At 47.5% G+C, this 15,905-nt stretch overlaps 1 protein-coding gene across 5 annotated transcripts in view; it reads right to left on the bottom strand.

The window, feature by feature from the left end:
• The window catches only part of FAM120B (family with sequence similarity 120B), a 53,184-nt gene that overhangs the window by 17,050 nt on the left and 20,229 nt on the right, over nucleotides 1–15,905 (bottom strand). For all 5 annotated transcript variants that reach the window (XM_040965249.1, XM_040965246.1, XM_040965250.1 and 2 more), the window contains 2 exons: nucleotides 7,614–7,786; nucleotides 5,650–5,742 (listed from right to left, as the gene is read on the bottom strand). In XM_040965249.1, the coding sequence (XP_040821183.1) occupies nucleotides 5,650–5,742; nucleotides 7,614–7,786 (266 nt within the window). The remainder of the gene's footprint in view (nucleotides 1–5,649; nucleotides 5,743–7,613; nucleotides 7,787–15,905) is intronic.

Here is a 15,905-nt window from a genome sequence, read left to right as displayed (position 1 = left end):
CGGTCTACGAAACAAAAACTCAACAAAGAAACAACAGAGCTCACACAAACAATAGAACAACTGGACTTAGTAGACATATATAGAACTTTTTATCCTAAGGCCACAGACTATACATTCTTCTCAGCGGTGCATGGCACCTTCTCCAGAATCGACCACATGATAGGACATAAAGCGAATCTAAACAACTTCCAAAACATTAGTATCATACCATGTACCCTCTCAGACCACCATGGGATGAAACTGGAAATCAACAACTCAAAACTCCCCAGGAAGTATAGGCACTCTTGGAAATTGAACAATATGCTATTAAACGAACAATGGGTCAGAGAAGAAATTAAAGATGAGATCAAAAAATTCATGGAAACCAATGAAAACTCTGATACTACATTCCAAAACTTGTGGGACACCGCCAAAGCAGTGCTAAGAGGTAGATTCATTGCAATCGGAGCGCATGTCAAGGCCCAAGAAAGACGCCAAATACAGGAACTAACCACACACCTCCAGGATCTGGAAAAACAGCAGCAGAAGAGTCCCACGCACAATAGGAAACAAGAAATCATCAAAACAAGGGAGGAGATAAACCAAATAGAAATCAAAAAAACTATACATAAAATCAACAAATCAAAAAGTTGGTTTTTTGAGAAAATAAACAAAATAGACACTCCACTGGCCCGATTGACCAAAAAAAAACAAGAGAAAGTGAGAATCAACAGCATTAAAGATGAAAAAGGCAACATAACAACAGACACTGCAATCATTAAGAAAATAATTAGAAACTACTACAAAGAACTGTACTCCCACAAATTTGAGGACCACCAAGAAATAGAAAAGTTCTTGGACTCCCACCATTTACCAAAACTCAGTCCGGAGGCAACTGCAGAATTAAATAAACCCATAACCGAGGTAGAGATTGAAACAGTCATCAAGGATCTCCCAACGAAAAAAAGCCCAGGCCCAGACGGCTTCACTACAGAATTCTACAAAACATTCCGAACAGAACTAACCCCAATCCTCTACAAGCTCTTCAAAACAATAGAGGAGGAAGCAACCCTCCCAAACTCATTCTATGAAGCCAACATCACCTTAATCCCAAAACCGGATAGAGAACCATCAGAGAAGGAAAACTACAGACCTATTTCTCTGATGAACATTGATGCTAAAATTCTCAACAAAATCCTAGCCAATAGAATTCAAAAAATCATCAGACAGATCATTCATCCGGATCAAGTAGGATTCATCCCTGGAATGCAGGGATGGTTCAACATTCGGAAATCCATAAATGTTATAAACCATATCCAAAAACTGCAAAACAAGAACCACATAATAGTTTCAATAGATGCAGAAAAAGCTTTCGACAAAATCCAACACCTCTTCATGCTAAAAACTCTAGCCAAAGTAGGCATAGATGGGAAAATCCACAACATAATTAAAGCAATTTATGAAAAACCCAACGCCAGTATCATACTGAATGGAGAAAAGCTAGAACCCTTCCCACTGAGATCTGGAACAAGACAAGGGTGCCCACTATCACCACTGCTATTCAACATAGTCCTAGAGGTACTTGCAGAGGCCATAAGACAAGAAAAAGAAATCAAAGGCATACGTATAGGAAACGAAGAAGTCAAGCTTTCACTATATGCAGATGACATAATCCTATACATAGAAAAACCAGGAGACTCAATACAGAAACTGCTAGAACTTATACGAGAGTTTGGCAGAGTGGCGGGGTACAAAATTAACGAACGAAAATCAACAGCCATAGTGTACGCAAATAACACCAAGATGGAAGAAGATCTAACCAACAGGATACCATTCAAAATAGCAGAGAGAAGTATGAAGTATTTGGGAATAAATCTAACCAAAAGTGTAGGAGACCTATTCGAAGAAAACTACAAACTATTTAAAAAGGAAATTGAACAAAACCTCAAAAGATGGAATAACATCCCGTGCTCCTGGATAGGCAAAATCAATATCATTAAAATGTCTATACTACCACAAGCAATATACATTTTCAACGCAATTCCAATCAAATTGCCCAAAACATTCTTCACGGAACTGGATACAATGATTCAAAAGTTCATCTGGAAACACAAAAAACCACGAATAGCTTTTAAATGTTGTTGGGACAACTGGCTGATAGCCTGTAGAAACAAAAAGATAGACCCACATCTATCACCATACACTAAGATCCAATCTACATGGATAAAAGACCTAAACCTACATCCAGAAACCTTCAAACTCTTGCAAGAAAATGTAGGAAATACCCTGCAAGACCTAGGAGTAGGTACCGACTTTCTAAGAAGGACACCAAAAGCAATAGCAGTTGAGAACAGAATAAACAAATGGGACCTCATCAAACTAAGAAGCTTCTGTACAGCAAGGGAAACAATCAACAAAGTAAAAAAGCAACCCACAGAGTGGGAGAAGATCTTTGCACACGATATAGGCGATAGGGGGCTAATTTCCAGGATATACAAAGAACTTCAAAACAACCAAAAAACCAAAACAAACAAGCCACTCAAGAAATGGGCACGGGAAATGGGCAAACATTTCACAAAGGAACAAGTCCAAATGGCAAACAAACATATGAAAAAATGTTCCAGCTCCCTAGCAATAAGGGAAATCCAAATTAAAACATCGATGAGGTACCACCTAACACCAGTAAGATTGGCCCACATAAACAAGAACACCAACGACGCTTGCTGGCGAGGATGCGGGGAAAAGGGAACCCTACTCCACTGCTGGTGGAGCTGCAAATTGGTACAGCCTTTATGGAAATCAGTCTGGAGAACACTCAAACAACTCAAAATCTGCATACCATATGACCCAGCAATAGCACTCTTAGGAATATATCCAAAACACCTGTTTTACGACAAACCAACATGCACCCCTATGTTCATTGCAGCACAATCAGTAATTGCGAAAACATGGAAGCAACCGAAATGCCCATCAGCAGAAGATTGGATAAGAAAGCTTTGGTTCATCTACTCCATGGAATACTACTCAGCTATTAAAAAAAACAAAATGCAGTTCTTTGTGGCTAAATGGGCACAACTGGAAACTATAATGCTAAGGGAAATGAGCGAATCCCAAAAGATTAGATACCACATGTTTGCCTTGATTTAACCTGTAATTTTTTGTTTGGTTGTTTGTTATTTTTTGAACCTGTCATTGATACTGTCTCAACCCAGATGTTTCGAAGAATGGAACTTGCATTATTTTTAACATATTGTTTACCCAATACTATGTCAATTAATTCCATAATGTTGTATAATGATACTGAGGCCTTGTTGGGGCTTTTAACTGACTGGATCTTTACTCTGTTAGACCTATCTTCAGACCATAGAAGGTCTCCCCAAGAGGCCACTGAACTTATCTGGACAATAAGACGCTGAACTTTATGCTAGGCATGTGTTTGCAAGCAATGAATCTCAACTGAACTTGAACTATGGTTATGCAACAAGGTGGAGGAATCCACCATGGGGGGAGGGGTATGGGAGGGGTGGGGGGGATCCCCAGCGCCTATAAAACTGTACTACATAATATAATGTAAGCAACAATAAAAAAAAAAAAAAAAAAAAAAAAGAAAGCTGCTGGGGCCTGCTTGTTCACAACCAGAGTCAATCCATTTTTGAAATTCTTCTGCCAAAAATGTTTTCTTGTGGCCTGTAGGAACAGCATTCCCCATGTTCCAAGGGTTGAGTTTGCCAATGGTGTTGAGATACTCGAATGCACAGTGGTCCTGGCCTATTAGTTCTGGGAGGGTTTACTGGTGCAGAAACCACAACATTTTCTATGAGGAACCAAGAGGAAGAGTCCAGGTTCTGCTGGCCCCGTACAGGTTGCTACCTGCTTTTTAAAAACCCAAAAACACTCTTGGCTTGCAGGCCCACACCAAACAAGCCAGAAGCCAGATCGGGAGGGCAGCTGCTTTGCCAGCAGCCCTGTCAGTTGTCACTTTCTGTCCTCCTTATTTACAGACCTTAGGGGCCAGGCCACAACCCTGGTGGACTGGTCACTGTCTTGAAATGCTCCCTATCCAATGTGGGTAGAGCTATGCCACTGCCGCTGGGCCCAATGCTTCAGGAGTCGGTACTCGAGAAAGAGCACTTGAACCATCCCTTGCTGCCTCCTGGGTGTACATGAGAAGTCCGATGGAAAGCACAGCAGGGACGCCCCTACAAGATGTGGGTGTCATAAGCAGGGACACTTAAGTCCAATGTGATCACATGACCTTCCTAAATCCTCGATCAACAAAACATCTATTTTCAGGTACAGAAGCGGCACTCCTAGCCTGGCTGGGAGATGTGGCTCCTGGTACACAACGGGTATGTCCGTGATCACAGGGCACCTGGTATGGACAGTCTTATATGCCTGGCTTCGGCCTCATGTCTTCTGGAAGTGTTTGTAGCTTGCTAATGTGCCTGAGAAAGCAGCAGAGGACAGCCTAGTTCCTGCACCCATGTGGGAGACCTGGTAGAAGCTCCTGGTTCCTGGCTCCAGGTTTCCAATTGGCACAGTTCTGGCAGTTGTGGTCATTTTGGGAGTGAACCAGCAAGTGGAAGTTTTTGTCTCTCAATCTCTGTTACGTCTTTCAAGTAAATAAAAAAAAAAAAATCTTAAGGAAAAAGCAGGTGGCTTGAGAAAGCATGGTGGCCAACACAAGCTTCCAAATGGCTCCCGACATAGACTTACTGGGGCTCTGGGGGAGATCCCACTCCTCCCCATGCAAGGTCAGGAAGGCCGGGATGCATGGCAGGGCTGGCTAGGACACAGGCTGAGTCATCGGCAAAGTAGCTGCAGGCCACTGCCATGGTCTGCAGTCGGGAAGCAGGCTGGGAAAGGACCAAGGTCTCTGCTGTCCCAGGTGCCCAGGGCCTTCTGACCCAACTGCTTTGTGCTTGTAAGTTATGGGGTCTTCTATGGGACCCCCTAGCAGCCCCGCCAAGGCTCAGACCTCACCTGCCAGGGGTCTGTTTTAGGAGGAGAGTGTTTCAAAGAGGTCACAGAAAACAGAATTAAACATACGAGTTTGTCTGGTGCGAAAACTAAAATCACACCTGGTTTTTCATAAGCACTTTCCACATTTTATGGAAAATTCATCTACACCAGAATAAACTCATATTTAAATTCCATTTCCCAGGATGTTCTGGAATGTAAATGCCATCAGAACCAGAGCACTACAAGTACAGTAGTATCTGGTAGTGAACAAAGAGCACAACATGGCCACAGCTGTCAGAACTGGGCCAACTGGAAACCTTGAACCAGGAACCAGGAGCTTCTCCAGGGCCACACAGAGAAGAAAAGAGCTGACCCAGGAAGTCGAGGAACTCAGCGCTGCAACACTAACCTGGCTCTGGCTGGGTCTTAGGATCACCTTGAGGCCTCATGGCACAAGAGGTGGGCAGACTCCTATTGACACAGTCCCGCATGGGGTAGACATTCACTTCTGAAGACAGAACACAGTAGCAGCACCACAACCACAAGCTCCCATGCCATCTGCAGCATATTGTAAAGGAGACCCTTGGTACCCTGGAGAGCATTTGATGCTGTGAAACCCCCGGCCCAGAGAGGCTCCTGCCTGGGAACCAAGACGATGGGAAGGCCCCATCCCTGGACCACCGAGCAGCTGTCCTTGGGATGCATTACCTGCAAGTTTATGAGCTGTGCAGTAGATTTTCCTTGGAGGCACAAAGCCTGAGCAATGAAGGCCTGCAAGTCTTCCAGACAAAGAGTGTCCACCTGCAAGGGAGAGAGGCCAGGGTCAGGCAAAGAGAGTCCATCTGCAAGGGAGAGAGGCCAGGGTCAGGCTACCAGAGAAACCCAATGTTTCTTGCTTTGTGACCTGCTCTCACCACACACATGCAAGGAGCATCAGATCTTGGGGACAGGCTTTTCTCTCACTGCTGCCCCCTCTGCACAGGGGGACATGGGCTTCCAGAAAGGTCTCTTGTGTGCTGGGAGTCTCACTGTCAGCAGACATGTGCTCAGAGCTCCTGGTTAGGCTGAGCTGGGTTACACATATGTGGCTGCTGACCCAAACTTGTCACTCAGGTTTCTACCCTGCCTCCCCACAGGTCTCAGTAACATGGGGAGCAGGCAGAGGCAGAGCAACAAAACCAGGAGGGCAGAGTCTCAGCAGGGTCTGCATTCTCCCTACCATGCGTGCCCAGTGCCAGGTTTTGCTGGGGCCCACACCACCCCTGTGTCACCACTAAAAGCCAAGAACTCATTCCATGGAAAACAACAAACCTACAGGTAATAGTATGTGGACTCTGTGAGACAATAACCCTAATACATCCACTCCCGATGCCAACAGCCACAGTGGAGGTTAGGTCTGCACCTGAGCTCTTCCTAACCAGGAAACCTACTGGCTCTTGTCTCTCCACCTGGCCTCATCCCCACAGACTAACACCCACTCCTATCCCCCTCAAGTCCAGCCTATTCCACACCAGGCACCACCTTTATAGAGTGGCAGTAAGTCTTCTTGGTTTAGGGATCTGTGACCACACTTAGTCTTAAAATGCCATGTTGAGCAGCAAACCCAACATGGGATGCCTCTTTTGAGACTTGTGACCCACCATCCACTCTCATAAGGTCTGTGAGTACAAAACCCTTCTTGTCCTGAGACTTGTTGTTGTCTTTTTTTTTAAGACTTATATATTTTATATGTTTTTAACTGGAAAAGCAAATTTTAACAAAAAAAGGAGATATCTGCCATCTGCTGGTTCACTCTTCAAATGGCTGCAATGGCCAGAGCCGAGCCAATCTGAAGCCAGGAGCCTTCTCCTGGTCCCCTACATGGGTACAGTGTCCCAAGGCTTTGAGCCAACCTCCACTGCTTTCCTAGGCCACAAGTAGGAAACTGGATGGGAGGCAGTGCAACCGGAATACAAACTGGTACCCATAAAGAATGCTGCACTTAGAGGTGGATTAGCCACTTGAGCCATTGCACCTCTCTGTTCTAGCCCAAGACTTCTGAAGAAGGACCTTCAAGGACTAACCCAGGAGGAAAGAATCAACACTGACACCCCACATCCTCTCCCATGAGCCCACTGCATACCAGGGGACCACCCCTGAGGGTGACATGGCAAGGCATGCCTAAGGCTGCTGGCTTCTTACCAACACACACTCTCCGTACTGCACATTATGGATGCCGACAGGGATCAAAAGTCACAGGTCAAGGGCTGGTGACACAGTAGACATACACTGGGCCTCTGAAGGAAGTATGCTACTAAAACCAGGATGGTCATCCCATTACCCATTTCCAGCCTGTCAGCTTTGCTTGGATGAAGGGACCAACGTAATTTAGGGAGGCAAAGTATCAGCCCAGAGGCAGAGGTCACCCAAAGAGGAGTGGGACTCCAAACAGGTTCTGCTTGCCACCGATAACCCCACAAACTGCCATGCAAGGCCAGGGAAGGTAGAGCATGGCCCAATAGCCAGAGAACGATGGGGTGTCCAGGCTGTTTAACCACAGGAACTTTCTTCTTAGTTTTGGAACATCTCAGGATATGAAAGACTGGACAAAGATGACCTGGCTAACCCAGCACATCCCATGGAACTACCCCCGAGGCCAGGCAGGGAGCCAAGGGCAGGCAGTGCAATGTTACCTGGACAAACAGGTAGATGAGGAGGCAGCATAAAGCCCTAAAGGGGCTTTCGATGGCTTGTAGCTCTTCCTTAGAGGAGGAGAGGTTGAAACAGGCCAGCAGGGTCTCCAAGCGCTGAGCCTGAGCTTCTGGCTCTTGGTTCAGCCATAACAGTTTCAAGCTAGGCGTTCCCCCTAGTGAGAAAAAGGAAAACCCCACTTGTTATTCTTCTTCACAGCGGCAAGTTATAATTCAATTCCTCTGAAATACAATGAGTGGAAATGAATCTCTTCCTTCCTGGCACACGTGGGCCTTTTAAGCTTGAAGGAGCCAAGGGCGTGAACAAGAACACAGCTTCCAAAGAATCATAACAAAAGGCCAGCACTTAGGCCTTCCTTCCTCCCCCTCCTTCCCAGTGGCTCAGCTCTGGGGGACACAAGGGGATGCCACTCCTCCAAGTTGGCCCTCTGCTGTCAGAACACTTGCCCAGCATTTGCCTCCAGGATGGAGCCAAGAACCATGCAGCTGGCACCTGTAATCCCTTAAACCTATGGCCTGCAAACTCTGGTGTGCGGAAGCCAGCACAGACACTCTGACGGATGCAGGGTTCCAGGGGCCAGTGCCAACCCCATGGCCCAGAGAAAGACCTGTGCAGACCCAGAACTAGTAAATGAGCACAACCCTACACCGAGCGTCCAGCATCCCCTTTCTGTAGCTGACATACACATGCAGACAGAGACCTGGATGAAGATGCACAATGCAAGCTCAGGGCAGCCATGGGAGCAGGGCTGACTGGAGGCTGCCAACCACAGGTGGCTGTCAGGCTATCAAGCTCTGCTTGTGGCTGACAAGCTCCTTCCCTGCTTATGGCCTGGGAAAGCAGTCAAGGACTACCCAAGGCCTTGTGACCCTGCACCCACATGGGAGACCCAGGAGAGGCTCCTGGCTCCTGGTTTTGAATATGTGCAGCTCAGGCTATTGTGGCCACTAGGGGAGTGAATCACCAGACAGATGATCTTCCCCTCTGTCTCTCCTCCTCTCTGTATATCTGACTTTAGCAGGTTAACAGGTTAACAGGTTAAAACAGGTTAACAGCAACTGGATGTGTATCAGGGAGGCAAAACTCACCAAAAAAGGGTGTTAGCTTCTATTTGACCCTTTGCAAAGTTTGCAAAGTCGGTTACATAAATAAGTACTTGAAAGGCAATTTTAACCAAAGGTAGACATTCTGAATTTTTAGTTTTTAATATAACCACCAGTCCATTTTCAGTGTACACACAGTTGTGAAGTCCTTGTCTTTTGCTTGCTAACACTTAAGAAATTTATACAGATGAGGTTCATGGAATGTATTAGAGTCAACCTGGTGGGCAGTCAGCCATGGCACATGCTGGCCCTGGCACCCAGGAAAGACACTCAGATTGGAGGGAAAGAAACAGATTGGCCAGCCATGTGGCAGCGCCTTCTCAGCCCTGCTGGCTCCCCAGGGTCAAGCAGGATGGACAGACAGGTGCTGCCTCAGTGGGATCAGCAGGAGGTCATCAAACATCACAGTAAGTAGGTTCTCAGGTCTGAGCACATTCGTTTGGTCAGAAGCTGTAGGACTGTGGCCCAGCAATCTGCATTCAATGCTGACAGCTCTGCCAAAGCTGAAGGTCCCTCAGTGAAGGGGTTGGGGAGTCACCCTCATGGGCAGAGACACCTAGAGAGGACAGCTGCTAAAGGGACCCGTGGATGAGCAAGAGACCACATAAGACCATCAGCAACTACACTATTTTCAAAGTCAAAATCTACACTCAGTCAAGAATGTTATGGAAGGAGCACTGTGGCACAGCAAGCTAAGCCACCTCTTAGGGTGCCTACAGATCTCATCAAAGAGTCTGGTCCCAGTCCCAACTACTTGGCCTCCAAACCAGCTTCCTGCTAAAGAATACTGGGAGGCAGTAGTGATGGCTGAAGCACTGAGGTCTGGGACCCCAAGATGACAAGCCCAGATTGAGCTCTGGGATCCTGGCTTTAGCACAGCCCCATCTCCGCTGCTGTGGTCATTTGGAGAATGACCCAGAGGGTTGGGAGAACCAGTTTCTCTTTTTCTTTTTAAAATAGATGAAAATAACATAAAACAGAAAGTTATGAAAGCCTGTATATGCATGAACTTCTCCAGAAGATACAAATCCAAAACACTGCAGGAACATGTTGCATGAGCAGAGTGTCCTACCATGGACAGTGCTCCCTATGACACTGCAAAAACCTTCCTCACAGGGGTTTTCCTCTCATTCATGCAGCACCTGTTCAGTGATTGACTTTTCAGCTCAGAGATTTAACAAAGGAAGTAGGGCCTGGCGCAGTGTCCCAGTGGCTAACTCCCCACCTTGAATCCGCCAGGATCCTATATGAGTACCAGTTCCTGTCCTGGCTGCTCCACTTCCCATCCAGCTCCCTGTTTGTGCCCTGGGAAAGCAGTGGAAGAAACCCTGCACTTGTGACGGAGACCAGGAAGAAGCTCCCGGCTCCTGGCTTCAGATTGGCTCAGTCCCAGAACCTGCGGATCAAAGATCTTTCTTTCTCTATCTCCCTTCTCTCTGTAAAATCTGCCTTTCCAATAAAAATAAATAAATCTTTGGAGAAAGAGAGAAAGAGATCTTCCATCTGCTAGTTTACTCTCCAAAGGGTTGGGTCAGGCTGAAGTCAGGGCCCACAAAGTCCATCTGGGGCTCCCACATAGAGGACAAGAGCCCATGGACCAGCTTCTGCCTTCTCAAATGCATTTCCAGGAAGCTGGGCTGGAAGCAGAGCAGCTGGTTCTGGAGCCAGGGCTGTGACACTGACACTGGCTTACCTCAGTGGGCCTCACTGGTCCAGCTGTGAAATTTCTTTCTTCCTTCCTTCCTTTTTTTCTTTTCTTTTCCCTTCCTCCCTCCCTCCCTTTCTTCCTTTCTTTTTTTCTTTTCCCTTTCTCTTTCTTTCTTTTCTTTTCTCTCTTCTCTCCTTCCTTCCTTCCTCCCTCCCCTCCCCTCTCCTTTCCTTTTTCCTTTCACATTTCTTCATCATTTCCATTCAAAACTCAGATATACAGATAGGAGGAGTGCCAGACAGCAATATCTTCCATCTAATGATTCACTCCCCAAGTGACCACAATGGCCAGTGCTATGCTGATCTGAAGCCAGGAACCTAGATCCTCCTCTGGGTCTCTGACATGGGTAAAGGATTGCAAGGCCTTGGCCCATCCTCAACTACTTTCCCAAGTCACAAGCAGGGAGCTGGATAGGAAGGAGGACTGCCCATATGGGATCCCGGCGCGTTCAAGCTGAGGACTTCAGCCGCTAGGCCACGGCACCAGGCCCCAGCTGTGAAATTTCTGAAGGACTGCTTAGTTTAGTTTTCTTCTGTTAATAAACACTCTAAAAATACCCAGCTGCCTCTGGTGTGATAACCTGGGATGGCTCAGACACAAATGCAAAAGAAGTTGTTAGGAATAAAGGAGTGTGTGTGTGAGCATATACACAAGCATGTGAGCCTACTGTGTAAGCACATGAGTGTGCACACACGTGAGAGCATCTGTGACTTGCATGTGTGTAGATGACAGTGAGTGTGAACTTTGCTCAGGACTGCAAGGCAGCTCACACCATCTAGTTTAAAAGAGAACACTGCACAAGCTCACAGTCTCATATGCACTTGCTCCCATTCTCTGACATACACACACCAGCATGTACACACAAACACACACACAGTGAGGAAGGATGCTGCCCGAAAGACAGACTAGGGAAGCAGAGACTGCTCCCATGCACCATGGGCACCTGAGGTGCAGTCAGTAAGAACTGAGACTCAAATGAAACTCTGGTGCTCTAACGTGACAGCGACCTGTTAACCACCTGTCGTACGACTCTAACATGTACATGGAGCACGTGATTTGGCAAAGCTTCATACTCTTCTCACAAATGGGAGAGAACAATTGAGTTGCCCCCCACGCAGCTTGGCTGCTGACAAAATGATCTAGAGACTGGCACTTCATGGAGTGCATATACTCTACACATGGAAACTTCTGAGATCTGCTAAAACTCCCTTGGTCTGCATGCTTCAAGGGCTCATCAGAAAATCTTGAGTAGGCTGACAGAGTGTCACGCCAAAGCATTCCTATGTGTCCCAGGTAGCTACCGGGATGGGAGGGCTGTCTCACAGCACAGGGTGCAGGCAGGCTGGATGTGAGGTGTGCAGACACGCACCTCTGATGAGGTATGCCCTCCTTAACATCTCTCAGATACACTGTAAGACAAATCAAGTGTACACACACAGTATGTGGGCCAGAACTGGTAACACACATGGAACTCAAGCATGGCCATGAGCCTCCCAAGCAAGGACTTCCTGTCTCTCCAGCTGCTATAGCCTGGGTAGCTCCTGACAACTCAGACCCATGTTTCTAGGTGGTGAAGGCTCAAACACTGATTGGTGGAGAGCACCTCTTCAGACTGTCTTGGAGGGGAAGGGTAGGGAGCCCCCTGGAAGCCAGGAGTACCAGCCAGTAACTGGATCTCCACGCATCTCATGAGTGATGAGGGTCTCAGATGGACACATGCAGCACACATTCACATGATGGTGACTAGTGCAACATTTCCTTTTCTCTGACTGGGCAATCATAATTCTTCCTATGTCCCATTTTTTTAAAAAAAGATTTACTCAATTTTATTGCAAAATCAGATATACAGTGAGGAGGAGAGACAGAGAGGAAGATCTTGCACCCACTGATTCATTTCCCAAGTGGCTGCAAAGGCCAGACCTGAGCCAATCCGAAGCCTGGAGCCTCTTCCAGGTCTCCCATGCAGGTGCAGGGCCCCAAAGCTTTGGGCCGTCCTTGACTGCCTCCCAAGCCACAAGCAGAGAGCTGAATGGGAAGTGGGGCTGCTGGGATTAGAACTGGCGCCCACACGGGATCCTGGGCATGCAAGGCAAAGACTTTAGTCACCAGGCTACCGTGCTGGGCCTTCCATTTTAAGTGCCTTAATAATTTTTTCCTTTGATATTCTTAATCCCTTCCACTTTGGTAAAAAATGCGTTTTTTTCTGCCACTCAAGAATGCAAGCATATAGTCATACAACGTGGTTGGAGAAAAGTCTTTAAAAGTAACCCAGAGACTCACTGAAGAGCTCATTAAGCGAACCTATCTTTGCAGCAAAGTAGAACCCCCACCCATGGTGAACCTCAACCGCAGGGGAGAAAGTGAGCCTTGGCCCTCTGGGCAGCAACAGCACCTCTTGTTTGTCTCCTTGACTGAAGGGAAATAGCTAGCCTGTCTTCCTGTGTGGTCCAGAGTCACTCAGGGAGCTTCCTTGTGGATTCTGACAATCACCTACATTTCAGTCTTAGGTTTCCACTTCCTGTCACCAGCAGTGTTTCATAGAGCCCAGCTACTGGCTAGCTGGCTGCTGGCAAGGCTGTGCCTGCTGAGCAGGGCTTCATGTGTGCCTCCAGATCCTTCCCAAGGCAGGAGAAAGGCTTGGCACCCCAAGCACAGCATCTACATACACTGGGAGACCCTCTGACATTCATGCGACTTACAGAATTGATCAAACACTAATTTATGACACAATTAATAGAACAAATCTGAGGGCTGTAATAATCCTTTCCCATATTATTTTTGGATAGATACTCTGATATTCTTATAGAAAGTGCCTACTTTTATCATAACAAATGTCAATGTATTTAAATCTTGCTTTCTGGGCCAAGTGCAGTGGCTTAGCAGCTAAAGTCCTTGCCTTGTACGCACCAGGATCCCATATGGGTGGCTGGTTCTAATCCCGATAGCTCCACTTCCCATCCAGCTCCCTCCTTGTGTCCCGGGAAAGCAGTTGAGGACAACCCAATACCTTGGGACCCTACACCCACACGGGAGACCTGGAAGAAATTCCTGGCTCTCGGCTTTGGATAGGCATAGCACCAGCCGTTGTAGTCACTCAGGGAGTGAATCATCAGACAAAAGATCTTCCTCTCTGTCTCTCCTCCTCTCTGTATACCTGACTTTGCAATAAAAAATACATAAATCTTTAAAAAAAAAAAACTTAAGGGGTCTCAGGACGGGGGCGTCTCATGCCTGGATCCCAGACACCATCCACCATGTGCACGTGGTGAGCTGTCCCTGGGTCTGCCTGGCCTGGGGGGGGGGCCTGCTCCCTTGGGGTGAGTACACCGAGGGGGGAGGTCTCTGTGACTGGGCAGGTCCAGGGCCCATCCACAGCCCTCATCAGGCAGTGAATGGGATTGGGGAGGGGCATGACCCTGGGCCTGGGAATTTAAACTTCTAGCAGCCTCCCGGCTGCTGGTGGGTCTCAGGACGGGGCGTCTCATGCCTGGATCCCAGATGCCAGCCACCATGTGCATGTGGTGAGCTGTCCCTGGGCGGCCATTGCACCATATGTTGCCAAGCTCTACCTGCTGGCCACCCGGCCGGGGAGCTCTGGGGTTTGGGTTCTTTGAATCGCTGCTTAGGTAGCTCCAGGTTGAACCCATTGTGCTTATAGAATGTGAAACAATCACAAAGATTCCCAACGACAGTAACTCTTCCTTTGAAAAACTTGTAATCACTGAACAATGTTGACCACCAAATACCAGTCCATGCAAAAGCCATGGCTCGGGGCTTGTCCTGCAGAATTATATCATGTTACCTGACATGATGATGGATCAGGAGAAGGGTCACCTTAAGCAGGGCCATTACATTAACTAGCACTTGAGAACCATAATGGGGGTAGATTCTGTGAGGGATATCTGGGCCAAACCCTGTGGAACTTTTAGCCCCACTGGTTAGCTCATGAGTTGGGGTGGTGATGGACTAAGTTAGGTGTGACCAAGGAGCCTGCCATGAATCACAGATAAAGGAGCCCCCAACAGTCTGGAATGGTCAGGGCAGTAGCACCCAAATGTGCATCCTGAATAGGGTGTGGGGTGGGCCGGGCTGCAACGGTCACAGCTCATACAAGGCACCTGAGTACCAGCTTGCCCATAAGTGCATGAAATCACACTTACTGTAAAAATGCTTGTGGAATGAGGCAGAGTGCATCCTTTAGTATGTCTGTGTCCCTAGCTGCCTGTGGACATTTGTGTGAGGTACGTCAGGAAACAATTACAAGCCAAATTTATTTTGGTGCAAACATTTAGAATTTTGCATACCGGAAGGGAATAAGGGGTGGTTCCTTTGCTGGACAACTACTCCCACTGGAGAGCATGAGCTGGGATGGGGGCAGACCAGGCTGAGCAGGGCTACAATACCTGTACACCTCATGTGGACTAGATCAGGGAAAAGCCAGGCTGGGCTGATTATTCCTACCGGTGCAAACAAAATTAGAGTGGGTGAGGGTTGTTTGGGCTTAGCAACAGCATCAGCTGGCAGAAGCTGGCACTGGGACCTAGTTCTGTCAAGTCAAACCACAGAACTACTTGGAGACTGCATAATCCGGGAGTGGGAGAGGCCTGGGAGGGAAATAGTGGGCTCCTCCCTCTTGGGTTACCACTTCTACAGGAGGGCACAAAAATCAGGACAGGGGCTGGAGTGGAATGGGGCGTGGGACAGACTGGACTAGTCTCTACACATACTGGCAAACCAGGGTAGGGGGCGGGCCTGGTGGGGATTATTGTGGGTTGCTCCAACTAGGCTGCAGCTCCCACTTGTTTATGCGAGGGCCAAGAATGTGCTGGGCAGAACCAGGCTGGACTGCAACACCCATTGGTTCCAGTGGAAGTCGGGGCTGAAAACAGAACCAACCCAGTGATCACAACCACCAGCTGATCAGGGCCATGGACTGAGCCGGGCCCTGTACTTGCTAGTACATTCAAGAATCTGGTCTGAGAACACCTCAGACAAAGTTTCTTTGGAGATCTCCCCAATTGAAATGCTGGACTCAGAACCCTAACCAAGAAAAGAGAGAAGACAGAACAGGTCAATCAACCATCTCAGCTATATGTTGGCAGTGAAATACAGGGTAAACGGAGACTATAATGGACTATGTCAATCAGTGGATTCTTCAAAGACCTCATAGTGCTTGGAGTGGCAAGATTGGCAGTGATTCATAACTGGTGAACTATCAAAACTACTTGAGCAAGAACCTCGGAGCATCCCCCACACGCGGGACCTGGGGAAGGTGGGAAACTGGGTGGGCCTTCTCCCTTAATACCCCTCCCTTCAAACATGAAGGAAACAATATGGAAATAATAGTCTTACCCACTTTCCTATAGCCCTTGAACCTTTTTACCCCAATTAACTATGTGAAGATTGTCAAAAAAAATGCCAAAAAAAAAAACCCTTAAAAAATAAATCTTGTTTTCTGGATG

Source organism: Ochotona curzoniae, unplaced genomic scaffold, assembly GCF_017591425.1.
Source record: "Ochotona curzoniae isolate NIBS_2020 unplaced genomic scaffold, NIBS_Ocur_1.0 scaffold_3890, whole genome shotgun sequence".
Taxonomy (NCBI): domain Eukaryota; kingdom Metazoa; phylum Chordata; class Mammalia; order Lagomorpha; family Ochotonidae; genus Ochotona; species Ochotona curzoniae.
The sequence above is the reverse complement of the archived record's forward strand: the minus strand, read 5'-3'. Positions and strand labels throughout refer to the sequence as shown.